The following is a 26,493-nucleotide window of genomic DNA, read 5'->3' as shown; positions in this document are numbered from 1 at the left end:
CCGGGCGCGCTCACCACGGGCAAGGCGCGGCCCCGCGGCAGTGCGTGCGCGCTCCCTGCCCCCCCCCCGCCTTCCCCTCTCTCTCTCTCCCTCTCTCTCCTCTCTCCGCTGCCGCGCTCGGTCGGTTCTTCCCCCCCTTTGTGAGGCGTTCGGAGTGGCCCGGACATCGCTGACTCGCCATGGCCGACGAGAAGCCCAAGGTGAGGCAGGCGCCCTCCCGCCCCCTCCGCCTCCCTCCCCGCCGCCTCACTTCGCCCCTCAGGCGGCGGCGGGAGGCCAGGCCCCGGCGGCGGGCCCGGCCCCGGCCCCGGCCAGCCGACGGCCTGGGCTCCGCCGCGCCGGCTTTGCGCGCCATTTTCCTGCGCACCCAGGGCCGCCGCCGCCTTCCCGCCCCGCCGGGGGAGGGGGACCGGGGCCGCGGCCTCCCGGGGCGGGCGGAGGATCCCCGGGGAGGGCAGCGGGGAAAGCGGGGGGGGGCCCGAGGGGGGCGAATCCGGGCTCCCTTCCCGCCCTCCTCAGGAGAGAGAGAGGCAGGTCCGGAGGCGGTTGCTGCCGTTGCCTTCTTCCTCCTTTTCCTCCTCCTCTCCTCCTTGCGGGGCCGGATCCGGCCTCCCCCGGGCGGCCGGGGCGCAGCATCCCCGCTGGTAACCGGGCCTTGGGCTGGGGCACTCGCCAGCCCCTTCCCAGCCGGCGCTGGCAGGAGCGCGGCGGGCCTTTCCGCCCCGCTCCCTGCCCCCTTTGTGCCGCCTCCCGCCCCGGCGCCCGCGGCCGCGGGAGGGGCCGCCCGGGGGGGCTCCCGCCGGCCGAGCCCAGCGGAGCCGCGTGGGGCTTCGCTTCGCCACAGCAGGAATTGAGACTAATAAAAAAAAAAAAAAGGCAACACAGAGAAAACCCGAACCCAAAACCAGCGAACGCCGCGCTGCTGCCGTTCTCTACCCCCTCCTTTTTTTTTCTTTTTTTTTTTTTCCCTCCTTCTTCGCATTTTCAAACTGAGTTTGAAAAGATTAAACCTTGCGCGGGGTTCTGTCCCACGGCGGGTCCCCGCCGGGCCATCCCGCACCCTGCGGCCGTTTCTCCCAAAGAAAACAAAAATGGAAATGCTGCCGGGCACCTCCGGGGAGCTGGGGAGCTCTGGATCTTCTCCTTCCCCCTCTCCCCTGATGACTCGGGATCGGAACAGGAGCCACGGCGTTGAAAGTTGGTTCTCTGCAGTTTCTGCGTGTGGAGAGGATCGGACTGCTCGTTAAGGAGGGTTTGGGTTTTTTTTTTTTTTTTGAACGTTTTCTGAAGGAGAAAGCTTGGTTCCGTTCAGATTTTGTCACCTTTTCAAGTACAGTCCTTGAAAGTGGCTTGAAGTTTTCTTCAGAAGTACCTGATATGAAAAAGTTTGAGATATGCTAAGAAAGAGGCTTCCTAGTGGTTGAGATTGTAGTTATAATATAAACAACTTCATTCCTTTGATTGGGAACTGTAGTGTGTATATTATTGTGCCCTTTATAGAGGTGGCTTTTTTTAAAAAAAAAAATAATTCGTTGTAAAACAACTGGCCTACTAAGTCTTTGCTGCTACTCTGCATGTTAACCAATCTCAGGAATGACAGCTAATATGAGTAGGGTTTGGGGTTTTTTGTGTGTGTGACTTTTTTTTTAATGATTTTCAAATAAAAAGTACTGACCTGTATTTACAGATTCAGAGTTTGAAGTTGGTAAACACCTATGATGTCTTTATTTCCCACTTTTTCATGACCTGTTGCACTTCGGTAAAATGTTAACTTCTTGTTTCATGCCTTTTAAAAAAAAAAAAAAAGTGTTGGTTTTCTTTTTCTTTTATTTCCTCAACAGGAAGGAGTGAAGACTGAAAACAATGACCACATTAATCTGAAGGTGGCAGGGCAAGATGGGTCTGTGGTGCAGTTTAAGATTAAGAGGCATACACCACTTAGTAAACTAATGAAAGCCTATTGTGAACGACAGGTACGGTTCTTGTATCATCATCAGGAGAAGCGGTGTCTGGGGGAGAGGTGATCTCCATAGAGATAGATGGAGACACTATAGTCTTTAAACTGTGTAAACATGCAAAATGATAAAGACATAACAGAAACTAATTGTGTTGTGGAAAGTATATTGTTCTTAGGATCTCTTTTAGGGTGGACTGACAGGGTTGTGACAGGAAATGGGTAAAATAAAGATTTGTTGTTATCTTTGTGAAGCCTGCATTGGGGGTGTAGGCTGTTGGGAGGCAACTGTTACTCTGCTGCTCGAAAATACCAGTATGGAAAAGGTGGGTTAGGAACCTGCAATATGGACTCAGGATAGAGAGCCGAGTGATTATCAGAGGTATTTTTATAACTCTGAGTAACTTCTTGGTCTGGTCATAGACTCCTGATTTATTAGCTTCGTGTTACTGTATTAAGATGAGAGAATATCAGTGAGTGTTTCAGGGTTGAAAGGTGTCTAATGTCTATCTTGAGAAGGAACTCGTACACTTAATGATGAGCTTTGTTTTTTCTCTTGTGGCCTGGTTGTCAAATTAATCCTCTGAGGGACAAAACAATGTCTTTTGCTAGAATAGTGGCAACTGCAGGCACCCTACCAGGTTGCAGGCAGTTATTGCAAGTTTTAGAAACACCTGTATAAGGTTAGTGCTATTTCATGCTTTATTCTCAAGCTTTTGATCAGGAAAATTTTGTTTCTGCTATCCATGATTTTTAATGAATGTCTGCTTTTAAGAAGTTCCATCTCCACAAAAGTGTTTGGAATTAGGGAAGGATTTTTTAAAATACAAATATTCAGTGATACTATTGAATACAATGAATTCAGTATAAAATATTGGTTGGTGTTGTATAAAATTTATATAGTATAAAATATTGGTGGTGTTTTGCCACCAAGAAAACCAAACTCTTAATTCACATAGAGTGGTAAAACCTCTGTGGTTTACCTTTTGCCACAGTAGGATAGTGATATGAGTAAAGACAGGGAAAATCAGCTCCTACTGAACAGGTGAATGTGTTCTTGTAGGGATATTCTGGGGATAAATTAGTGAATATTCGAGGCTGTGGGCTCCTTTTTCCTACCTCTGTCATACAAACTCATGTAAATCACTGTTTATTGTATTTTCTAAACATAAAGTGCAGTTATATCTGTCTTTTTGGGAGTTTGAGGATTGCTTAAGTGTTTGTAAAGTCCTAGGAGAGCTGATTTTGGAAGTACCGTTCATACTTCAGTTACTTGGATACAAACAAAAGTAAGATTCTAAAACTTTCCACCTATATTTTTGATCTGCTTTAAAAAAAACCCAAACCAATAAAAAACCCAGGTGTCACTTAGAGAGAAAGGAAAACATCTTTAGAATGGGAGACATTTTTTCTGAATTTGGTTTTAAGCTAGAAGGTATCCAAAGGGTATTTCTGTGGAGGTGGACTTGTTAAATTTTATTTCTCAGGTGCTTACTTTTCAAACTTTGTTTAGAAGCATTTGTTTTGCTTATTTCTAAAAGTTAGATTTTGTTTGTGTTCCTAACTAGGCATACCCGATCTTAAAATCCTTAAGCAGTGGACTTTAGATTTCATTTGGAGAACTGTGGATAATATAGAATTTAGCAGCTTTAAAGAATGAAAATTATGTATTGCATGCAGTAGACCTAAAATGGAAGTAACTGAACCTTGAATGATACGTTTAGAAGATGAAGTCTATTTGCGATTATTGTTAGAGGAGAAAAAAATTGTGCATGGAACTTACTTATTTTTTTGTGGATAGTAATCTCACCAAGGTACAGTTTTTCAGTATCTTTTCTGCTGTCATTTATTCAGCTCTTAAAGTTGTCAAGAACCTGCAAAAAAAAAAAAAAAGCAACACTTCTGGAATAGGAGATACATATTTTAAGAAACACAATGTCTTGAGAAAACGGCTCAAACCAAATGTTGCTGTGCAAAAATGTGTTGCTGCCATGACACTTAGCCACATGGTTTTCTTAAACAGGATGATATTGAGTGAGCGCTGCAGAATCTTAGTCACACTAGAGAAGGCATTTTGTTGTGCACTATAAAGTCTTACCAAAAATTTTACTCATATTTATTAAAATATTTTCCTGACAAATCAACTTCTCAAAAAGAATTACTACATTAAGTTTTCTTTTGTGTGTTACGTCTTGCGTGGCTAAATGAAGGTTTCTTTTCTAATTCAGAGGTGCCACAGCAGCACCGTGCCAGCCATTGGGTTTACTTCAAAACCAACTAAAGTTCTTGAATTTTTAGACTCTGTAGAGAGAGTAGATGGAACTGGGAGAGAAGTAGACGCCAAAGTCCTTGGTTCTGGCTGTATCCTCAAACTTCATTCATCTTCCTTTCCAGAATGTAGTGTGCTGTAAAATACCTTTGAAAACTGACTTGTGAATTTGAAGCTTATGTTATTAGTAGAAGGGATTGTTGCCCTTTAGTTATCTTTCTGAATCTGTTGGCTGAAGCGAGAATGAGTAGGGGATGGAAGAGTTCAGCAAAACTACTGTTATGTGGTAGAAATGCTAGTTTGAAATACTATTTAGTAAGTTTCTGGAAGTAGAAGATTCCTGTATTTTTATTTTTTTTTTGGAAGTTTCAGCTGTGCATGGAAAAACTTCGATGCATTGATTTCTTGTTAATAGGAATTCAAGGTCAAAAAGTTACCATTGGCTACTCTTCGCTGCTGCAGACTAATAGATGGTGGTTGCATTTCTGGAAAAAGTATTTTAGAACACCTTTGCTTTTGGGGAAGGTCAAACAGGAGTTTTGAATGTTACTGTTTGGGTAACAAATGTCAAAGTGTTGCATCTAATTTTTAAGTGAATTATTGTTAAAGAGCACTGTAAAGATCCTGGGTTTTGGGTTAAGACTTGTGTACTAGAAATTGCTGTATTTTAACTCACAGTCAATGGGGGCACTGTTGTTCTCTTAGTTATTGGACACAATGCAATTTTTAATACAAAACAGATTGCAAGGATTTGGAGTGAAATACCTTAAAGTCAGTGCATGAGGGGAGTACAAAAACTATATCATGCGTTAATGAATGGTGGCTTCTAATGATCGTGCTGCAATTCTAGTGACAAGTTCAGGAGAAAACTAGGGAGTACTTTTACAGTGGACTTACTTCCCTTTGTGTTACTTCTCTTTGTCCAGGGGTTGTCAATGAGGCAAATCAGATTCCGGTTCGATGGGCAGCCAATTAATGAAACAGACACACCTGCACAGGTAAACAACAGAAGCAAGACTAAAGAACTGTGTTTGAAATTTGCTGCAGGAGTTGATGCTTCTGTTTCATATAAAATACTTGTGTAATTGTATGTATTAGTGATAGAACTTGTATTTTTTTTACCATTATTTTGGTATAATTAGTTTAGAATTATTGGAAATGGAACATAAGACTTCTTTAGTGTTCTGAATAATAAGTCTGTATGACTGTAGTAATACAATAAGAAAATTAAGTACAGTGTACAGATGGTGAGTCTTGTAAAACTATCACGTTATTGATTCAAGGCTCTGAGATAAGAATCGGTAAATTAAGTTTTTCCTGAAGCAATGACTTTATTTTTTTATAAAAGTTTGCCAGGATGTTATCAAAAGTCATTTTGCAAACTTGCATTTGTAATGCAAAAGTAATTTTCTGTTATTTGAAGCACTGTTTCAGCAGCATAAAATTAGGGCATACTGTGAAGTTTGGGTTGCCTGTCTGTAATTGGTTAAAACGAAGGCCATTCCAAGAACAGAATGGTTCGCTGTGACTCGAGTATTTTTCTGAACTGCTCCACGTAGCTGTGTTTAATCAGCCTTTCCAAGTGATACAGTTTTATATGCTTTTCAGAACCACTTGTTATGAAATGAGGGACTCTTGTTTTTAGAAGGTTTATTTAGATCTGTACTTTCTAAGCAGTTGCTCCAAAGAATGTGCCTTTTATGGCTACAATCTATGCAACTTTTTAACTTGGAATACTGATAATTGAGGCAACAGGGTGCTTTTCTCTCCATCCGTGTTATGCTGAAGCTAAGGATCAGTCTATTTATAGCTGCAGTAAATGCCATAAACCCGTTTGATTTCCTGGAGCAGAAATTGAGACTGTTTAGAAATATAACTTACATTAGTTACAGTAACTCCTTCAGTCTTGGTACAGGTTTTGTCAGTAGGTAACATTAACATCCCAGCAACATCAACTGTGAAAGTTAATGGTGAAAGAATAGTTATATTAATGAAGTATTGCTGTTCCTCACCAGCTGTTTGTTACATCGTTGACTATATAAAGTGTTCAAATTTTTTTTGTGCTTGCTGATGCTTGATTTTACTGCCTGGCTGGGCTAGGGACCTTAATTATAGTCTGCTTTCTTTAGTGCTGTAGCTGAAGCCACTTGTACATTTGAACAGCAGCAGCAAAGTGGAATTGTGGCAATGTTCTAAGGTAAACTGAGGAAGTAAACAGGAGAAAAGATGCAATGGCAAAGCAGGCAACAGAATTAAAATATTATGAATGCTGATGTTTTTCCGTATGAGTCAGACAGTGCACCCTGAAGTTACTAGAATTCATTCTAGGACAACTGTTATCAACTGGCATTTTTTTTCCCAGGCGATTTCTTTGCTTTTGAGTTACAGTGAGGTAGGTTAAATGTACAAAGTGATGATGATGGAGGGGAGTGGGGCTGGTCTTGTTAAGTTGCATAAAAAGTAAACATGAGGAGAGGAAATGTAAGAACAACCCAGCTTATAGTAGATACCTGAGAAGAGTTGAAAGCCTTTTTTCTCTTTTCTGCTATAGTTGGAAATGGAGGATGAAGATACAATTGATGTGTTCCAGCAGCAAACAGGAGGAGTTTACTAAAAAAAAAACAAACACACAAAAAAAGAACCTGCTACTTTCCTCTCCAGAACTGTGCTCCCACAGGCGACACATTCACAATTAGAAAAATGAGACTTGGTTCAGCCACATCCTGACTACTGCAGTATAGTTTTCTCTCTTCTCTCTCTGATTTTTTTTTTTCCTATTCCTTCTATTGTACATAAAGTAACTGGTGTATGTGCACAGACATAATGCATATTTTTTTTAACTAAATGGCCAATGGTATGTTTTGATCAACATTTAATGGAGATGGGGTGGGAAAACAAACTGGTTCTGTGAAAATGCCCCTTTCTCCGTTAGTGGCATGCTCCTTCTACTTTTATCTTTATATTCCAGTAAGTTATTTTGCTCTCACTGTTTAAAAACAAAAACCTTGCATACCTTGTTTGATTGGATAATTTCAATGTTTTTCTTTTATCATTGTAAAACCAAGGACAATTTTATAACTTTTTTGTACGTAGCTGTTACATGTAGAGCAATCTCTGTCTAAGTAGGGGTAAATTACTCTTAAAAAAAAGAAAAAAAAAAATCCTAGATAGTTTTCCCTTCAAGTAAAGCGTCTTGTTGTTTAAATAAACTTCTTGTTTAAAATAACCAGTTTTCTTTATTTTTCTGTGGAGTAATAGTACTCAGCACTTGTATTTCTTTCTCTGCAGCACTTTATGCTTCTCAATTCTCAGCTTCCTATGCGGTAAGTAAGCATAATCCCCCTTTTACAGTCAGACGACTGTTGGAAAATGAAAGGCTTCCTTGAGACCTCTCAGTCAGTCAGTAATTGAACTGGAAATAGAAAGTCAGTTTTGTCTTCTTTTTGAATTTTTTTTGTGTGTGTATATGTTCTGCTAAGCCAAAAATGTTTGATTAGGCAAACTGCAAAATACTGGATTATTTACCAATGCCTTTGGGTTGAGCTCTTTTTGTCAGTCCTTAATAGAAACATCAATATTGTTGTTACAGTAGCTTATTCAAGACTCTGTATTTGAATGCTTTTTGATGTAAACGTTAAGTTAAAAAGAGCAAATGATTTCGTTAACCATGCAGTTTACCATGGTATCAAATGGGAGATGCTTGGAAATGTAAAGCAAAAATAAAAAATTGAGTTCTGTTTTTGGGTGTATTTAGCTCTGGTGGTGTAGATTCCAAGCTCTGCTTTACCATTGGGGTGTTCCTGCTTGGAAGGCAAAGAGGCTTGAAAGTGCTGAAGGGAGCCAGTGACAATGGTGTGTTTTGTGAGTCTTTTCCACAAGGAAAGTTCTTGAGTTTTCTCGTGGGGAAGTTTAGAGGTTGTGGTGAAATCCATGGACGTTCATGAGAGTTTATGTACCTGTCTACTCAACAGCCCCAAGGCTTTCTCTGATGTCCTGAGAATATTCTAATATTTTGTAGTGTTTTCAATAAGTTAATGCTTTTAGGCATGAACTTGTTAGCAGGGCTCACTTTTAGGCGGTAGTTTTGGTAACAGTTAATTCAATAAGTGATTATTACATGGTAGGCCAGTGCCTCTTGCATCTGGAAATTCTTTAACTTTGTGGTAAAATGATGGCTCTGTGCATTTAGCTGATGGACAATGATCTATTTGACTTCTGTCACGATTTTAACACGTTTGATATTGCATTAATTGCATCTAATGGAGATAGAAGAAAAACAGTGTTTGGTTTTGCAGTTGCTTTTGAGTACGTAGCTGAAGAATGTAATCTCCTGTATGCCATCATTTTAATTCTAGGAAATTCTACTGCTAAGCAGATTATTTCTTATTCTGGTATGTATCTTGTAGACTTCTGTGGTATAGTGCAAGGTTGGAATTCCCTCTTGTGAACAAACGTTTTCACATCCAAACCCACAAACCCAAAAAACTTCTTTGGAAAAGAAAAAAAGAGGGGGCGGGGGGGTGAGTATATTTCAACACCTTTCATAGGTTAGACCTGGAATACATTGCCCTTTGGCTTTAGAAACTCTGGCTTTCAACCTGGCTAGACTCCTGATAACTGTATAAAATTCTTTCAACTTGATGTTATGCCAAGACTTTTCCCAGGAGAAAGCTGTCTTTATCTTGTTTGGCCAAAAAAGATGTTTGGACTTGTTTTAGTTTCTGAAGAAAGGGTGAGGTTTCCCTGAAAGCACCTTTTTTTCAGCCCAACTTAAGACTTTGAAGCTCAAAACTCCGTGTTGTATCTTGTCTACTGCTTTTGCTTTCCTCAAGCGATGTAAGTCAAGTGACAGGTACTGAACAGCATGCTTTCAAAAACAATGTCTTAATTTCCTGAATTAGTAGAGTGGTACGTCATCTGTCATGAACTTATGTGCAGGATTCTTATAACATAATGTTCCGTTAATAAAATGAGACCGTTTAACATGAATTTTGATTAGCTTACCAAAAATCCCCTGTATAAAAATGAAAAACAGAAGACTTTCTTACCTTTGAATTGATGTGACAGCTTTGGAAATACTCCTTAATTCAGCATAAATTGAAATTTCCTCTGGTATTTGGCAACAGGCTATTAAAAAAAAAAAAAGGAGAGGCATTGATCACCTAAAATTCTCCATTTTTAACATCTTTCTGCTATTCACCTGAGCTTGCTCCTTGTATTTCTGAAATAGTTCCTCTAACAGCACTGGGTGGTGTTTGTGTAAGATGGTGACAGCAATCAAAAACTGATAAAATGGTCTTTCCTGAGAGATGTTTCCTTGATTAGGTAGAAATCAAGAAATTCTCCAAGATCTTAAGTGACTTAGTTCCTTAAGAGCTTCAAACATTTAATTTCCATTAGTCTAGCAAATTTAAGTGGCCCGCCACATTCTGATACATGTTTCTGTACACAGCAATGCAGAAATACTAACCTGTTTGTTTTAAAAAAAAACTAATTTTTTAGAACTCTTCTTGCGTGGTCTTGCAAATACTCTCCTTATGACAGAACTTGTTGCTTGTCGGTACTGTTCTCTGCTGCTTAGAGAACTTACCTGTTGACTTCTGTTTGCTGGGACCTCAGTGGTTTTGCTGGAAAACTTCTGCTGGGGGTGGTGATTCAAAACTGGCATGAAGTACAGGGATATAAACAATTTGGATCAAATATTTGGAGTTCTCTTAGCTGCTTGGCCTGGCTTGATTTGTAACAGTTCTCGTGTTTACACTGGTGGCCTAATGGACTACTAGAAGCCCAAATGTCAGAGGATAAAGGGAAACAGGGCAGAGAGATCTTGTCACGCTAGTTGGGAGGTAAGTTTTTCCATGTTTATTAAACAGCTGGGTTCTTTCAAGAGCCTGGGCAAATTATATTATTACCCACAATTTTCAAATAATGTATTCTAAAGTGATTGCCATGCAATTTAGTTAATATTCCTCTCATGGTTTTTAAATGAAAAAGAATGAAGTCAGTCATAATTGCCTACAATGCTTCAGCAAGTTCTTGTGGATGAGAAGACCTTGCCTTTAGCATATGCTGGGTCTTCAGTCCCTCAGCTGGAATGGAAACTACCAGTTATTTCACAAAAAATGTAACCAAAATTGTTTGTTTCAGGCACCTGAAGTAAGGCATTTTTTGTTCATGTGCAGGGGGGGATACTGACAGATTGAAAGCCCAGCTGGTTTTGGTGGGACCCTTAGTTCTAACGCCTGAAAATTGGTGCCTTAGTTTATCAGCACAGTGGGGATAATGCCCGTTTAATAGGGCTCTTGTGAGGATCAATACCTGAGATGCTGGTTCAGCAGGGGTCCCGGGAGGGCAAGGCAGGTCGGAAATGGAATACGCTCAACTGCCAAGAGTGTAAGGAAATCCCCCAGGTGGTAATGTGAGAGAGAGTCTGGGACTGGCAGAGGGAGGTGTGCTGCACAAAAGAAAAAAAAAGAACCCTGAAGTAGTACGAGGATAATTGCTGCTGCTTCAAGGTAACTACGGTATCAAAACAGATACAGCGCCTCTGCCAAAGGTTATGGTCAAAGCCAGATTGTTTTCTCGCAGGGATATTCCTTTCTGGTACCTTCACTTCATGGCTTGTGAGTCAGGCGGTGTAATGGAAGTGCTGCCTTTTTGTCTGTTGGTTCCATTGTGACCGTTACTGCAACATTAATGAAAAGGTATAATGTGACTGGCTCGAAGAAATAATACTTTCTGTGCTTCAACCAGTTGGAAAGAATTGAATTTCTAAGGAATAGCAATTTGTTTTCAAAGCTAAAAATGAAAAACTAGATGCTTCCTTGATCATCATCTATTAAATTGAAAGTGAACAATAAATTGAAGGATTTTTATTAGGATTTTAGATTGTGGCCGCTTCTCAGTACGCTTGTATCAGCTGGTGTGATGGGCTGTTGTGGAGTAATGAAAGACAATCTAGAAGCATTTAAATAACTTGACTTATTCTTAATTGTATTACCACTGTAATCTAAGACGTTTCATTCTCTGGATTATTGAGGTTAGTTCATTCTGGCTGTTAACCGGTTGCCACACTGAATGTGTTTTGATAGTGAATAATTTAATCCTCTCATTTATCTTGCCTTTTCGTACTTAGTGTCACAATGAAACAGTAGTACGGCACTTCTCCCTGCTGGTTGGGAAGCAGGAGTGTGAGAATAAATAGGAGATGGAAGACTGGATTTTGATCCTTGTTTGCAGTTTTTGGTTGGCCTTCAAGATGCTTAATCTTGAAGGCTGCCCAGGGAGGTGGTGGAGTCTCCTCTGGAGACATTCAAAACCTGCCTGGACAAGTTCCTGTGCAACCTGCTCTAGGTGGACTTGCTCTGGCAGGGGGGTTGGACTAGATGATCTCCAGAGGTCCCTTCCAACCCCATGTGATTCTGTAATTACAGGGGTTTCCTGTTGTTTTTTTTTTTCACTAGTAGCATGGGACTGATGGTCTTACTCTAACATGGAGATGCTGGGGGGCCAGCTGTTTTTTATTAAATGGTTTGAGTCCCTTTGAGGGGAAGAGTTTTCCTCTCCTGAAAAATTTCAGCTTGTGTGGGAGGGGTTAAGCAGGGCTGGTGGTGGTCTTGCTGTCAGTGGAGATCCCAGAAGTAATGAGGGTCAATGGGGTGCTGTAGAAAACAAATGTGTGAGTTGGTAAGGAGCTGCAGGTGGGAATGGAGACTGCAGGAAGAGCTGTAGGTTTTAACAATTAATTAATCCTGATACGAGGATGTCTTCAGAGCCCTGGAGAAGACTAAGGTTGTGGAAGCTCAAATAAAAAGTACATAGATTCTTGGTCCTTAGGAAAGGAATATTCTCCAGGTGAACGTGGATGTGAAGGACACCCTTTGTCATGAATTTGTGCTGGTTTTGGTGGCTTAGATCTCTCCCTTTCAGCATCCAGCCTGTAGATCTCATTAAAGCACATCTGATGCCCTGCGAGGGCTCTTGAAGGATCACTTGATTAAAAATGCTTCACAGTTTAAGCAAGCTTGGACAAGACAAAAGTGGAATGAAGGGAGCTCTTTGAGGACTCTTGTCAGGACACTGACTTCCCCTTCCAGTGATGCCTGCAATTTTTTTCCACTGAGGAACACCGCTTTGACTACACTGCCAGGCTCGGTAATGCTGGATGCCCAGACAAGAACAGCAGCATGAATTGGCCTCTCTGCTTTTTATGTTGTTTGAACCACATCTCTGCAGCTCTGAGAGAACCCTGGACATTGCGATTCAAGCCTCCTTCCCAGGCGGTAACTTAGACTGTTATGAACTTTACCTGAAGCTGTAGAGCGGCACCAAAGCAACTTTCACAACTCTTGCAAACTTCAGCATCTGCTCAGTAGGACGAACGGTTAAACCTGTAGGGTACTAGTCTTTCACTGAACTTCCACTATGCATCCCTTCAGATGCGAAAGTCTTTGACAGCTGCAAATCCAGCTGTAACAAGGATTGTTACTTAACTTTTTACCTTCAGCTGTGAATGAATTGGAGTAAGAAGAGAAGACAGGCGGAGTCAAAACGTCTTTTTTGTAAGATGGGCTTGGAATAAAGAAAGCAAGCACTTTGTGACTGCCATAAATAGCAGAGGGTGGCATGAAGAAGAAACCCTTGGTCACAGGAGGGTGACCAAGCTGGGGCTTTTCTCAAATCAATGGTATCTCTCCTTGCCTAACCCTTGCATTTCCTGCAGTCTTGTTCAGACTTCCAGATACTTTTTTTTGCTTTCACTGCTGGATGAATTTCAACAACAGGTGGAATTGTTTGGTGTCTGAGTTTTTCAAACAGCTGCTGAGAATTGTTTTGGTCAAACGTCACCATCCTGGGAGGGATGGTAAGTCCAGTTTCTGTAGCAATCTTTCTAAACCCCTGCATCTTGTTATGGATGAATAATCAGCAAAGCAGCTTTTATTTATTTGAAGACTATCCTGCCGTCAGGACCATCTGAGAGATCAGTGGGGTCCCTTAGAAATACTGAAGGTTTAGAGTTTTAAAAGTAGCTTTATCACAAGGAACAGGTTTTTCTTCACCTTGACTTTTAAAAATGGCTTCGTATGTCTCAGGGGTGCAAATTTAAGAGTCAAATCCTGTGGGTGTGAATAAAAAGCATTCAGACGACAAAATACTTCTGAGAGTTCCCGAGAAAGCAGATGCTTACCTGTACACAAGTAGGTATCATTTGACTTCTTAATGCCCAAGCCTAAGGGATAACAGAATTAAAACAACTGTGTCATGTTACTTAAAATTTCCCTTTAATCTACATCTAAAGATGTGATGTGACAGAGAATTCCCTGGGGAGCTGAATAGTGGTTGGGGCTTTTTTTTTTTAACAAGATTTTTTTTTTATAGATCCTAGATTAGAAAAGATAAAATACCGTGGTCCTGTTTGTGTAGTTCTAGCAGTTCAGCTCTTTACTGAGTTAATATTAAGGCTGGTGGTAATTCAGACATTTGACCTCATGTTTGTGCTACTTCACTTTTATGTACAACAAAGCTTGCATTTTCCAAACCAAAAGGAAATATTTTCTGGAGAAAAGGGTTTTTTGGGGGGGTATTATTTGTTATTAGAGCAAACTGGGAGTGGTGGATAGAACAGATAGGGGGTTTCTTTCCCCCTTTCTCCCTCCTTTATGCAAGTACTGATTAAAATAACATTTGCAGTGGGAGGTCCAGATGCGTTAATTTTGGAGTGAAGGTTGGGGTGATCAAGCATCTGTGTGTCTGAAATCTGCAGGGAGTTCAGGAAGCTCCCAGTCCCCAAATCAAAGGTGGGTTTGACAGGTCAACAGCCAACATCTGGTAATTCAAATCCTGTGCTGTGCGAGTTCTGTCCTGGCACGGGGTGGAAGATAACGTGGCACAAAAGCATGCGGCCTTGTGCTGTTAAGATACCGGTGAGCAGTGTTGCTGGGCTTTACTCCATTAAAATTAGGTGAGTCCTAATTTTATGGAGTACAATCCACCCCTCCAAAATCGTCTGATACTGTAAATTGTTTTATGGCACCTTGCGTTCAGCTGAGGTGACGGGGTTTCACACCCTCCCTGCCACAGCAGCCCTGCGTGTCCCTGCAGACCCTTGTGTGTTTTTCCAACCTCTGACGCCGCTGTGGCCTTGCGTGGACACCTCCTACACCTTGATGGCCTCAGTATTGTTCATCCATGTGCTTTGGAATGGCGCCATGACATCCTCTGAGGCAACTTGAAGGCCAGCGAGGGCTGGGCCACCTCCCAGCACGGCGAAGAGGGCCTCGACGGGGATGGCCAAGCGGAGCGGGCGTTGGTGGCCCAATGGTAGCCGAGGTGACGTCCTCGGTGGTGGCTTTGGGGGTGGCGGGTGTGTGGCGGGTTCCCCCCCCCCGGGACTCTCCTCACGGCGCGGCCGCCCATGGCCGGGGAAACGCCACCGAGACTTTTGTCTCGCCTCACACGTGCCTCAGCCAATCACAGCGCGCCGGAGATGAGCGACAGGCCTCCTGGCCAATCATCAACAAAAGGCGCCGCCGCCCAGGCGCAGCCAATCACCACGGAGCAGACGTATTGCTTCGCCAATGAGCTTTTAAGGATGAGGCAAGGCGCCTCAGAATAGACGGTGAGGCGGGCCAAAGGGCAGAGTGGCAGTGCACGGTCGAATAGGAGCTCGGGATTGGGTTTGAACCATCCAATGAGAAGGCCGTTGAGAGGCGGGCCTTAAGTTGGGTATAAAATCGGCGGCCGGTGCGGGCGGCGGCTGCAGTTGTCACCGGCAGCAGCAGGGCGGGGAGGGGAGAGGGTGCTCCGTTCCCGGGACCGTCACTCCCCGCTGGCCTCTTAACGGAGCCCTTTCCCCTTCGTCCATCTCCTCCGTCCCTGCCACCATGACAACCACCACCACCTTTTCGGGCATGGACCCCAGTGGCAGGAACAGCTCCAGGTCCGGCGGGGGTTCTTGGGGGCCGTTGGGACCGCGAGGCCGGTGGGGCTGAGGGCGTTCATGGCGGGGCCGTCGCTCCCCCCTCGCCTCAGGGCCTGGGGGCCCGGCCGGGCACATGGGGGCGGCTCTGAGGGGGGTGACGAGACGGGAGGCCGGTTCCGGGGGTGGCGGGCGGCTGCTGCCGTCGGTCGAGTCGGGGCTCGTTTCTCTTCGCCGTTTCCCGGGCGGGTCGGTGGGAGGCGGCGGCCGCACCCACCCGGGGGCAGCGGGGTGGGTCAGCCGCGCTGCCGGGGGTGGCGGTGGGGGGGCCGTGCCCTGTCGCAGCTGCCTGGTGGGGGGGGGGCTGTGCGGGAGCTGCAGGGGTGGGAGCTGACGAGACCCACCCCGGGCCGCCCGGGTGTGCGTGTGCGTCCCTGCCTCTCCCGAACAAAGAAGGGAGGCGACTCCCTGCGCGGCCGCGCAGCCCCATCGCGGGGGCGGGTGGCGGGGGTGGGGGATGGCGGCACCGTGTACCCCTTGCTCCCCTCCTCAACCCGCCGCCATCCTCCTCCCCGCGGCTGCGGGGACCGTCCCTCGGCCTGGCGGGGGCTGGGTGGGGCCGGGCGGGCTCCATTGTCTGCGCTCCGCGGCTCCCGCCGGCGGCTCCGGGCCCCGCACGCCGCTGTCTCGGCCGCCACCTCGCCCCGCCCGGGGTGGCCGTGTCCTGGAGCTCCTGCTGCTGGTGTGACCCCCGGCTGGCAGGGAGCATGCTCCGGGCTGGGGGGGGGGGGGGGGGCTCTTCCCCCCCCCCCCGCCGCCGCTGCTCTCCGGGGCCTTGGCCCGGCTCCCGGGGGGCGGACGGGGGCTGGGGAGCAGCGGCTGGGATGAAGGAGGCGGGGGGGGGGGGCGGGAAGCCGTAATCTGTCTCGAAACAAAGAAAACTTGGCAGGTACGGCTGGAAAAGATGCACGGCACTTCGCCGGGTATATCCACGTTTCTGCAGGAGTACCAGCTGGCTTGGAGAGGATCGTGTCCTTTTCCTTTTTTTTTTTCCCCTCTTTTTATTTTTTAAGCCATCGTGTCTTTTTTTTCCTGTAAGCTTTGCCGTTGACAAAGGGGATGCTTCCTCTTTGCTTTTTCGCTTTTCGGAGTGCGTTTTAAAACAAAGCAAAAAAAAAAAAAACCAAACAACCTCAGCCCTTTAAAAGAGCGTTCCCTGGACGGAGCTGTGGGTGAATTTTCAGTAACGCAGCGCGGGGTGTCAGGTGCAATTTTAAGAGCGGTTCTTGGCTTGAAGCGGTAAATGTAGCTTCGATGAAGCATGTTACAACATCTCAAGACTGTGAGAGGCTTCTAATAAAATCTGTCAACCTCTAGCTGAGGTTGGCAAGAGAGATTATTCTTCTTTATCAGTTTGTGATGGCTTTTTTTTTTTTTCCTTCAGTTGCCTCTTCTGTTAATTTAATTAAGGCTGTCAGCGGAAACTGTCGTGCTGTTAAGAGAGCACTGGTTTCACTGCTCTGGTAAAATAAAGGTGATCTAAGATGCGGTAACAAGCCCTTCTTTGAACAGCCTGTTCTTCAAATTAGTAAGTGCAACAGATGTAACTAAGAAAATAAACCTATACGAGGACATTTCCTCAAAAAGAAAAAAGAAGATAATGGAGTGATTCAAGACCATATCTCTTAATTCAGAAAGAAGGCAAAGCAAGTCATAAAAATGTTCTTGGACTCTTGAAACGTATTATACAATCTACTGGGATCCTCCCATTAGCAGCTGAGCATTAGTAATTAGACCTTTGGAGAAGAATTTTGTAGTAGTAGTTTGCTAGTTAAGTAACACTAGCTATCCATGCCAAACACCTTTGTGAATTTTTCCTTCCGTTGTGGTGTTTAGGCTCTGTAGGACAGAGAAGCATTTTTGTGTTGCATCTGGAACATAATAGGCACAAAGTCTCAAAAGATCTGAATGCTATTGCCAATGGTGATGACATGTAAAATCAGACACGTTCTTTGTGTTGAATTCCTGGGTTTGGTGCGTTAACAAGCTGCGTACTGTTTTCTGTTGCGAAGTTCAAACTTTAATTTATTAAATTCTTTGAAAAGAAGATGAAATGTGCACTTTTCCTAGCTTGTTCTGGTCTGCGTTTCGGAGCACTGGATCTTTTGAAAGCCCAGTTCTTTTGGTGTACTCGCACCCCTCTGGGGGTTGTGACAGTTCTCATACAGCCTTATACGTTTTTATTCTCCTGGCTTTTCTCTAGCTTCTCCAGCTAACGCATCAGCCTTGAAAAGATCTCATGATGTAGAAAATAAGATGTGAAGAAATTTACATTTCAAGATTTATTTTGTTGTTGTTAATTTCTGCAAGTTGGAAAGCAGACCATGATATAGCTCCTGAAGTACCAGACGGGCTTCTTTTGTGTCTGTCTAATAGAAGATTGTTAGATTTAGGTTATGTATCTGGAGCTTTGTACACGTGTCTCTCCTAATAATAGCCCAGCTTAAAACTGTTTATTGCACCTTTTAAGTGCAATCCACGCACACTGCAGACTTGAGGGTTTTTCCAGTGAAATAAATCTAGATAAAGGCTGCAGCCCCGAGTCATCAGTGATGCAACCAGTACTTTTGGCTCACATGCCAAACTTTAGTCTTTACTGTGCTGCCAGTTTGAAGATTAATGTCAGCCCTTCACAGGGTTCTCTTAAAAAAGCTGGAATTTGACATGCCCACGCATTGGGGTTTTTTATTTTTTAACTGTCTCAGACTGAAGAGTGGTAGCAACAGCTCTTGACAACACCGAATGAAGCAAAGGCATGAGTACAGGAGCATTTTATTTTTGTAAGTGTCACTAAAGAGTAGTGGAGACAGGGTGCCTGGGTTAAATGCTGACAGGCAGCTTGCCTTTGTAGTTCAAATTATGCACCGAAGACATGATGGTTTGTGTCACTTGTTAAAAGCACAATACAGTCATCTCGCGTACTTTCTGTTTGGACAGAATTTAGCTTGAACAACTGGCCATTACAAGAGCCAACAATGATCTCTTGGTTTATTAATCTTGTTTTATATGTTGGAGTGCAGCTGAGTAATGGGAATGGTACACGCAAGGTTGTAAAGCTGACTCTCTCTCTCTCCAGAGTGCTGCGTCCTCCTGGTGGTGGATCCAACTTTTCCCTGGGTTTTGACGAACCAAAAGAACAACCCGTGCGAAGGAACAAAATGGCATCCAGCATCTTTGGAACTCCTGAAGAAAACCCACCTTCCTGGGCTAAATCATCGGGTAAGAACGTAGTGCTTTGTTTCCAGATCTGCTGATGTGCGTTAATTCATTTTTTTGTATCAGCCTGAAGCTGCCGGTGGCTCAGTGTGGAAAACAGAATTCGCTTCCTGCTTAGTAGTGTAGGGCTATAAATGATGTTTGCTTCCATGGGATTGCTTATTTCTCACTTTGAATTGCTTCCAAAGGGTTTTTTTCTGCAACTCTTGGGCATAGGTATTGCAAGCAGAGAATTGTATTTTGGATTAAATTTCTCCACGTTAATCAAGTCACAGTGAGGTGAACTCGTGTCTTAGTATTTGGAGTAGCACTGATTGGTCTTGATTAATCAGAGGAAGTTTAGCTTTGCATTGTACCCACAGCTGGGGTAAAGCTTCCATTTCAGCAGGGCACTTCCAGTAGGGATGGCCTTGGGAAACCCTAGTTTCCATCTGTTTAAATGGCACCCTCAACTGCATAAGATACGGTTGTAAAACAGTAATTTGGAAGATAGTATCTAAAGGACCAGGACATCTTTGAATGGTAAAGCTTTGATTTTAAAAAAAAACAACAACAAGCCCCCAAAACGGCCAACCCCCCAAAAACCTCTGACTGTTTATGATCCGTTTTCCCAGTAAGTTTATCTTGCAGCCTGATTAGAATCAATCTCTGCTTTTAGGGACTAAGCCAGGTGAAATCAGAGAAGACTGCGAATCATCTGGACCACAAAGAAGAAACTCAACTGATACAAACTGTGGAGACTTTGTAGAGTCCAAGGTCAGTACATTAGCTAGGAAGAGCCTGATAAAGGGACAATTCAGGCTCTGTGTGTGATTGCTTTATCGCCGATGTTCACACAGTTGGAAGCATTGTAGGATTTGAATCTGTTTTTTTCCTGAAAGTTCTTTTCCACATGATAGTCTTACAGTATGTTGATGAAGGGCTGGGTTTTTCTAAAAGGACTACTTTCTAGAGCTCTTAAATCTTCTTATTGATGAGACAGTAATGAAGTGGTGTGAAATCTATCTTCAGCCGTGTGTGTAATTGTCTGTTTTAACAGATTTTACAAACAATAGTTACCTACAGCAAGCTCTGTGTGGATCTCTTGACTGACAAAGGACTTGGTTTCACATACCAACAAGTACTCAGTAACATGAATGCTTGTTTTATTTCTGTTACTGTCTTTAATAATACCATCACTTTTAATGTAAACTGTCTATTTGGTCGCAACATGGAATGTGATTTGTAGTGTTAACGTGGATTTTGCTCGCTCTGTGATTAGATTTAATGGGAAAAACAGGATGACAAGCAATAACTCCTCTAAACTTAGTAAAACAGGACCCTAGGGTAGACTACACTCGCATAAACAAATTCTAGAGGAAAAAAAAGAAACCTTGTTCTTTAAAGCTCTCCAGCTTCAGGTTTTCTGAAAAGAACTGGGTAGGTAATTGTTGATCTCAAATACTGTGGCAGATACCTTTTGCCTCATGGGTTATAAACGGCAAGTTTTACTTTGATAATTGGCATAATTCATCACTTTAACCCATTTTTGTTATTAATAGGGATTTTGAGCCATGAAATTGTTCTTTGTTGCAGAAAATGTCTTCTTCCAATTTAGCAAATACAAGTGAGATTAAATTTATAGCTGCTACCACAGAAAACAAAAATAAACAGTTTACTCTAATTCTATTTTCTACTTAATTGTATCAAATACTGCGGTTCTCAGCTTTGCAAAAAGATTCTTCCAATGTGGAATACTTTAAATTTATGCAGTAGTTACAGCTACGAACAGCAGAAGCCGGAGCTAATGTACTGTAGCCTAGTCTGAGACTTTAGGCAATACATTTGCGTGAGTTGCTCTGCATTTATATCCTGATGACTGCAGTTTCAGTGTGTAATTAACAAAGCTAAATCTATGAAAGTTGATGAAACCTCATTCCGTTCAGGATCCTTGGCTGCTGCTGGAAGACTTTCTGTATCTTTGTGTCACGTTGCAGCCTGTGAACAGATTGAGTATGAAAAGAACGTTTAGCTCTTTTATGTACTGAAGGGAACTTTATCAGCAACATTGCAAAAACCCCTGGTCTGTATTTCACAAATGTAGTTAAATATCCTGGATAGAAAAAAAGCTCTTGGCCTTGCTAACAGATAAATGTTTGACCTTGGAAAGAGTCGCTTAGTAAAAAGGAGGGGATGCTGAACTATTGCTGGTTGCTCACAGTGTAACTTTCCTGTCGCTGCTGCTCAGCAGTTCCGATGTTGTGGTTACTGTCCGTGCTGCCTCACAGAGGATGCTCTTTGTAATAAAGTGCCCTTGCTCACCCGCATCCTTCATGGTGTGGGAATAACAAGTGTGCGACATGTTACAGGTCATCAGGATTTCTTCAGCAGTGTCTGTTTAAACTTCTAAAAGGATGTTAAGTAAATAAACAGCTAATTAAATTAAATTAGTTGCCCTGTAAGAATTAGTGCTTACAAACCCATCATATTAATCTGTAGAAATATATAAGCAGAACCCATCATGCTGCTCTGGTATCTGTCCCTAAGAGCATGTTACTGGTCTAAAAGTGCTTCATGGGGTTTGTCACTTCAAAGGTGTTTCTAGAGAGAGCAGCATGCCCGACCGCCCTGGTCATAACATGGGGCGTTGAGTGTCCTCTCTGGAGGGGTAAAATACATTGTGAAGCATGAGATCTAATGTGTTCCTCTCTCTTCTAGGGAGGAGATGGTGGTGTTGAAACTTCTGGTGAGTAACTCCTTCAGACTCTTCTAGAAAAAGCCTCTTGCAGTTAGGCGCTTTTGAAATAGAAGAGGATATAGGATACATAAATGTTCATTTATTGGGAGAGAGGCAGCTTGGGGTTGTCCCTTGAATCCATTGAATCAATAAAGTGACCTGACTGTCTCAGCGTGGATATGAAATGAAGTGGCAGAGGCCTGTTAGTCATCAGATTAAAAAGGAGAACAGTCCTGTTCATTTATTTTGCCAGCAGCAGTTGATGTAAAGATTTGTTTAAGTACTAGAAGGCAAGGTGGATACTGTCTGCAAAGTGTTCAGTGATTGAAACTGCTGTTATAGTAGCTTATAGTTAAATAGTACAGTCAACATACTGGATTTTAGTTTAGCAATTTATTTCTTTCCTGTTGTCTCCTCATACAGGAAACACTACGTTCACAGAAATAATCAAACCAGCCACTGCATCTGAAAGTGTCTGCATTAACTAGCTTTTAAGTTCCTGAGGCTTTTTAAATGCTGATTTTTGCCAAGGAAGTTGATGTACATACTGCAAATTTCATGTAAACAGAGGCACTTCCCCCAGCAGCATGCATGTTAGCCTTGAAGTGTTTTTTCTAGCTGTGAGGCTGGAAATCTCTCCATTGTAAGATTCACCTTAAGAATAGCTTACTTCCTGAGGAGAGGAATGTGTGTGTTGATCAGGTACTTTTTAAGTGCTACTTTCAACACCTAAGAGTTGTGGGAGATCACTAAGGCCATTATCAGTTCCCTGTCCTGAAAAGACTTCTGCTGGGAGGGTGAGAGGTTTTCCAGAATGTTTTTTAACTACCTCTTAAGTGGTATCTATTCCTTCTCATCAAACTATACAGGCTTTTTTTCTTTCCCATGTCTGTCTGGCATTAATTACCACTGTAGGCATTTTATGCCTCAACTAAGAGGATGTGGTTTGATAATAGAAGTAAACTGATCTGAGGGCTCTGCTGTTTTTCCTGGTGCTTGTTTAAACCAGCTCTCCATGGGGTCAGACGAGAGCCCGTGAGAAGAGGTGGATGGGAGGAAGCAGAAATAGGCTTCCTGGGTTATCAACAGCTGGCTGAAACTTGGAGTGTAAAATTATATTCCCAATTAGAACAAGTTCCCAGTTTCACAGGTGTCATACTTGTTGGCTTTTGGTTTGTTTTTCTGGTAGGTGATGGTGAAGGAAGTTCTTATCAAGTACCAAGTTAACGTACACTGCGAGGTGGTAAAAAAAGTGCTACTGGAAAGTAACTGGGGTTGTCTACTGTCTGGCCATGACTAAAAATTACATTTTTGAAGATGCTGAAGATGAAATAAAAATGACAGGCAAACGTTTGAATGTTAAACTTCCACTAGTGGTACTTTGTTAGGAAGGAGTAAAAAGTTTGTGCTTCCTGGATATGGCATCTGTGGCAGATAGTGAGAATTCTGATGAATTGTTAATTTATAGTGTTGATAGCTTTGGGTATCGTAGCTTAATGGAGCACAGAGCCTTGTTGAGCCGTGTCCCTCCACCGCTTGACATTTCTGCTGTGTGGGATGGCATAGGTGAGCGGGTGAACATCCCGCCGGTCCCACTCGTGATTCGGTACTTGATGTTGCAGAGCTGTCCCTGGGGTTTGAAAGGGGCTGAATGAATACACCTCCAAATAAAAGCTGTCTGCTTACGAGTTCACAACATAACTAGATTCTTAATAGGTTTCCATCATTAAAAAAAATGTTTGTTCTTCTGAATTTGGAAATCATTTTCTGTGTGTAACTGATTATAAAACCCCAAGTAGGTGTCAGGTGGGGTATTTACTTAATCACGTCTGTCTAGGGGAAGAAAACTTGTTGCTTTTGCAGAGATGTTCTTGCTTCCTGTTTTTTCCTGTAGTTCCTTTCTGTGCATCATAGTTTCCAATGGTTTGCAGTATACTCAGTAGAAAGCTGTTTCAGAGATGATAGCCTTTCTGATAAGGGAAGAACTTTAACATTTGATCTGAGCCTTTTGCGTGTACCACTTTAGTTATTAGGATAGCAAACTTATCCATAATTTGATTGTGTGGGAAGTAGTAACGTGTATGTCAGCTGGCTACGTGAGCCTCTCAATGCTATGGAAACTTGCCCAAAGTCTCCTGTGATAGTAATTTGTGTTTCTTTTGTGATTCAGTTTGCGCTGTGTACTTAAATGAATGTGACTAGCTCAGGAGAACTGGACAACACTCCATTGACTGTCCCCAATGACTGACTTTCCGAGACACGCAGGAAGGTGGAGTCTGGCATTTGGGGACAGATCATCATCCTGAGCGCTGGGCTGGCTGCGGGGGGCGCAGACAATGCAGCCTCCAGCGTTGTGTGAGCAGGGGGGGTTGTTCTGGGCACGCTGAGTAAGCAGGCGGTGGAACACACCAGCTACAGAAGCTTCAGGCTTAAAACTTGGTGTTAACTGTTTTGTTCAGATCTGCCTGTGGGTTAACGAATACAGCAGAGAATCTACATTGTAGATTATTTCTGATTACATGGAGACTATATGAAGCTGTAAAGGAGTTCTTTTAGATTATTACAAGCATCGATTCAGAGGGTTCAGTGGACATAAGTGGGTTTTCAGTGTTTCTTATCAAATTCTGTATCAAAGATTATTTAAAAAAAAACAACAGTTGCCACAGGACTGGAGGAAAGCTGCTCCTATGGATAGGAAGGTAGATAAAGAATGGGAGGCAAAGGGTAGGGTTTAGTGATTACTTTCCAGATTGGAAAAATGAGCCATGGGAAGTGATGGTGGGGTTAGTTTTATTCAGTGCCTTCATCCGTGACCTGGAAAAGGTAATGAACAGTGAAGTCTCCAATTTTGTTGGTGGTATTAGCTCTTTCAGGTAGTCAAATTGTGCTGATGGTGAGAAAATCTCACTGTCAGGAGGACTCAACTAAATAAGGTAGGCACGTAAAAAGGTGGCAAGATATTCTTTGTATAAGTATAAAGTAATGCATCTGGGGGGGGCAAAACCAAAACCTGACACCTAAACCATGCCAGTCAGGGTCTGCCTTCAGTCTTATTACCGAAAGTTCCCTGAAATGTTTGAAGGCACCAGCAAAATGTTGAATATCATCAGGAAGAGAATGGGAAACAAGACATCGTTTTGCCTCTGTAAGCAATGGTATGCCCACATCTTGAATGGTGTATACAGTCCTTGAAATGGAAAGACCAGAAGATTGTAGTGATGGTAAACAAGGGCATAGGAGGGTAATGGGAAAGGTAAGGAGGTGCTGCAGCTGCTTTACAAGGAGAGACTAAAATAGCTGTGTCCCTTCAGTTGAAGACAAGGCTGGGGGAGAGGGCGTACAATCAAGACTTAACTAAATCATGAAGGTGGAGGTTTAAGGTGAATGCACAGATGTTCCCCAAATCCTCTAAAGCAAGAACTAGTGATCATTAGACAAAACTAAGGGGTCTGTTAAGAACAGATGAAGCACATCTCCACAGAGCTGGCAGTGAAGCTCCACTCCCCTCACCCCGCCAAGTCTCAGTGGGCAACCTGGTGCCTATTTGGGCCTTTGGCTCATAACTGATTGTGTTGATCTATAAAAACGTGAGGTGCTAATGTACTTGCTATGCTCATGAATTAATTGTCAATGAAGCAGATACATTAGTTATTTGCTACGGTATCTAAAGTGCTTCCTGTGAAGAATTCCTTCTGTGTCCTGTCTTCACTTGTTGTCATTCAGAAGTACTTAAAATAGATGAAACTATCCTGTGCTTTCCAGGGAATGTATGATTGGAGCCTACCCATGCATGGCTGTTCCCTGTCCCTTGAGCAGCCTCAGAAGTGTGTGTCAGATCCTCTTCCCACTAGTTACGAAATTGGGAATGGAGTTTGAATCTGAGCTCTTGCTTACGAGTATTGGTGCTTCTGTTGACTTGGTTTCCAGCACCTGCTCAGACTTGGGTTACAATTGTCACAGTCCTGTGTTGTGACATACGTACAAGACTTAAGCTGCTTGTCATTTAAAAAAAAAAAATAAATTGCTGGGGTCTCCTAATAGCAGCTGAGTGAATGTGGCTCCTGAATGGCTGAAACTGAGCCATAAGGCATGGGAGTTCATCTGAAAAACGCTTCTGAGGGCTGAAGTGGGTCCTGGCAGCAGGTCACAGCAGCACTGAGTGTGGCTGCGAGCCTGGGGAAGACTCACAGGAGCTGATCTTCTCTCTAAGCCAGCAAAACATCTAGCTTGCATCATCCACATCAAACACTTTAAAAGCTTCTTTTCTTCTAGAAAACACTGAGGCTGATGTAGAAGCTGCCCCAGGTCAGAATGAAGAGAAATCCCTGCCTGCTGCACCTGTTCCTAGCCCAGTAGCACCAGCACCCGCACCGTCCAGGAGAAATCCACCCGGTGGCAAGTCCAGCCTAGTCCTCGGTTAAACCTTTCCCTTCCTGACTGTTTTGAACTCGTGTCTGTTTCTTTCCCCCATGCTTGTGAACTGCACAACTTGAGCCTGACTGTACATCTCGAATTTCTTTCATTAAAAAGAAGCACTTTATGTACTCCATCATTTTATTTTTTTTTTTTTGAGATCAAGGGTTTTTTTTCTCACTTCTGTCCTGTGTTTCCCCCAGATCTACTGGAAGTGACATGAGTGTTTTCTAGTGATAGACTTGAGGGAAAGCTTTATGAAGTATAGTAATGTAATTCAAAGGAGAGTAGATTGGTTCTAAGTGTGCTTAGAGGGTTTTTGTACTGAGGTTTGTTTTTTTTTTTAGAACCCCTTAGCTTTACAAGGGTCTAGAATCCTGGTTAAACGGGCCAGCAAACAATCAGCAAGAGCAGTCCCTTCTTCCACATGTGGGATTTGGGGATCTAAAAGGCTTCATTGACTGCATGTGGTAAATGCCTTGAGCCCTGCTGTGCCATATAAATCCTAAAGTGGTTAGTGTACACCATGCTGCCTTTAAAAAAATAAAATAAGAAAAGAATCTTGATAGTGGACTACTATGAAGCAGGGTACGTGCCAAATAGAGGGCTGATGACCAGAGCCGCCTGGCCTAATGCTAGGAGGGGATTTCTTCAGACTTTATTCAGTGAAGGTGGAGTGGATCGTATAAATAAATAAAAATTACAGGGCATTTTTTTTACAACTGACTCAATGCTGTGCATGATCATGCTGGTGCTTGACCATGAGGTGAAAATCTCATCCTTTAAAGTGTGTGTTGTAATTTCACAAAGCTGGACTGTTGCTTAAAAGTAAATAATATAGAAATTTTGAAGCAGTGTTTCCTGTGTGGGTTTTATTTCATAGGTTTGGTTTTGCTTTGTGTTCTCTGTTGTCCTTGTCTCCGCCAACCTGCCCTACTCTAATAGAG

At 43.2% G+C, this 26,493-nt stretch overlaps 2 protein-coding genes across 3 annotated transcripts; both read left to right on the top strand.

The window, feature by feature from the left end:
* Nucleotides 1–17: 17 nt before the first annotated feature.
* Nucleotides 18–7,962, top strand: SUMO2 (small ubiquitin like modifier 2). Of its 2 annotated transcripts, XM_074160386.1 has the most exons (4): nucleotides 18–200; nucleotides 1,842–1,973; nucleotides 5,150–5,221; nucleotides 6,775–7,962. In XM_074160386.1, the coding sequence occupies exons 1-4, from the start codon at nucleotides 180–182 to the stop codon at nucleotides 6,835–6,837; spliced, it is 288 nt and encodes a 95-aa protein (XP_074016487.1). In that variant the 5' UTR covers nucleotides 18–179; the 3' UTR covers nucleotides 6,838–7,962. The 2 variants fall into 2 exon arrangements, with proteins under 2 accessions (XP_074016487.1, XP_074016488.1); XM_074160387.1 differs by lacking the exon at nucleotides 5,150–5,221 and having other exon boundaries at nucleotides 180–200; nucleotides 6,775–7,956.
* A 7,021-nt stretch (nucleotides 7,963–14,983) lies between these two features.
* Nucleotides 14,984–26,403, top strand: JPT1 (Jupiter microtubule associated homolog 1). The gene is made up of 5 exons (XM_074160133.1): nucleotides 14,984–15,162; nucleotides 18,278–18,420; nucleotides 19,076–19,173; nucleotides 21,115–21,142; nucleotides 25,406–26,403. Exons 1-5 carry the CDS (start codon nucleotides 15,107–15,109, stop codon nucleotides 25,552–25,554), a joined length of 474 nt encoding a protein of 157 aa, XP_074016234.1. The 5' UTR covers nucleotides 14,984–15,106; the 3' UTR covers nucleotides 25,555–26,403.
* The last annotated feature ends 90 nt before the right edge of the window (nucleotides 26,404–26,493 follow it).

This window comes from Numenius arquata, chromosome 17, assembly GCF_964106895.1.
Source record: "Numenius arquata chromosome 17, bNumArq3.hap1.1, whole genome shotgun sequence".
Classification (NCBI taxonomy): domain Eukaryota; kingdom Metazoa; phylum Chordata; class Aves; order Charadriiformes; family Scolopacidae; genus Numenius; species Numenius arquata.
This window is presented reverse-complemented; position numbering and strand designations above follow the sequence as displayed.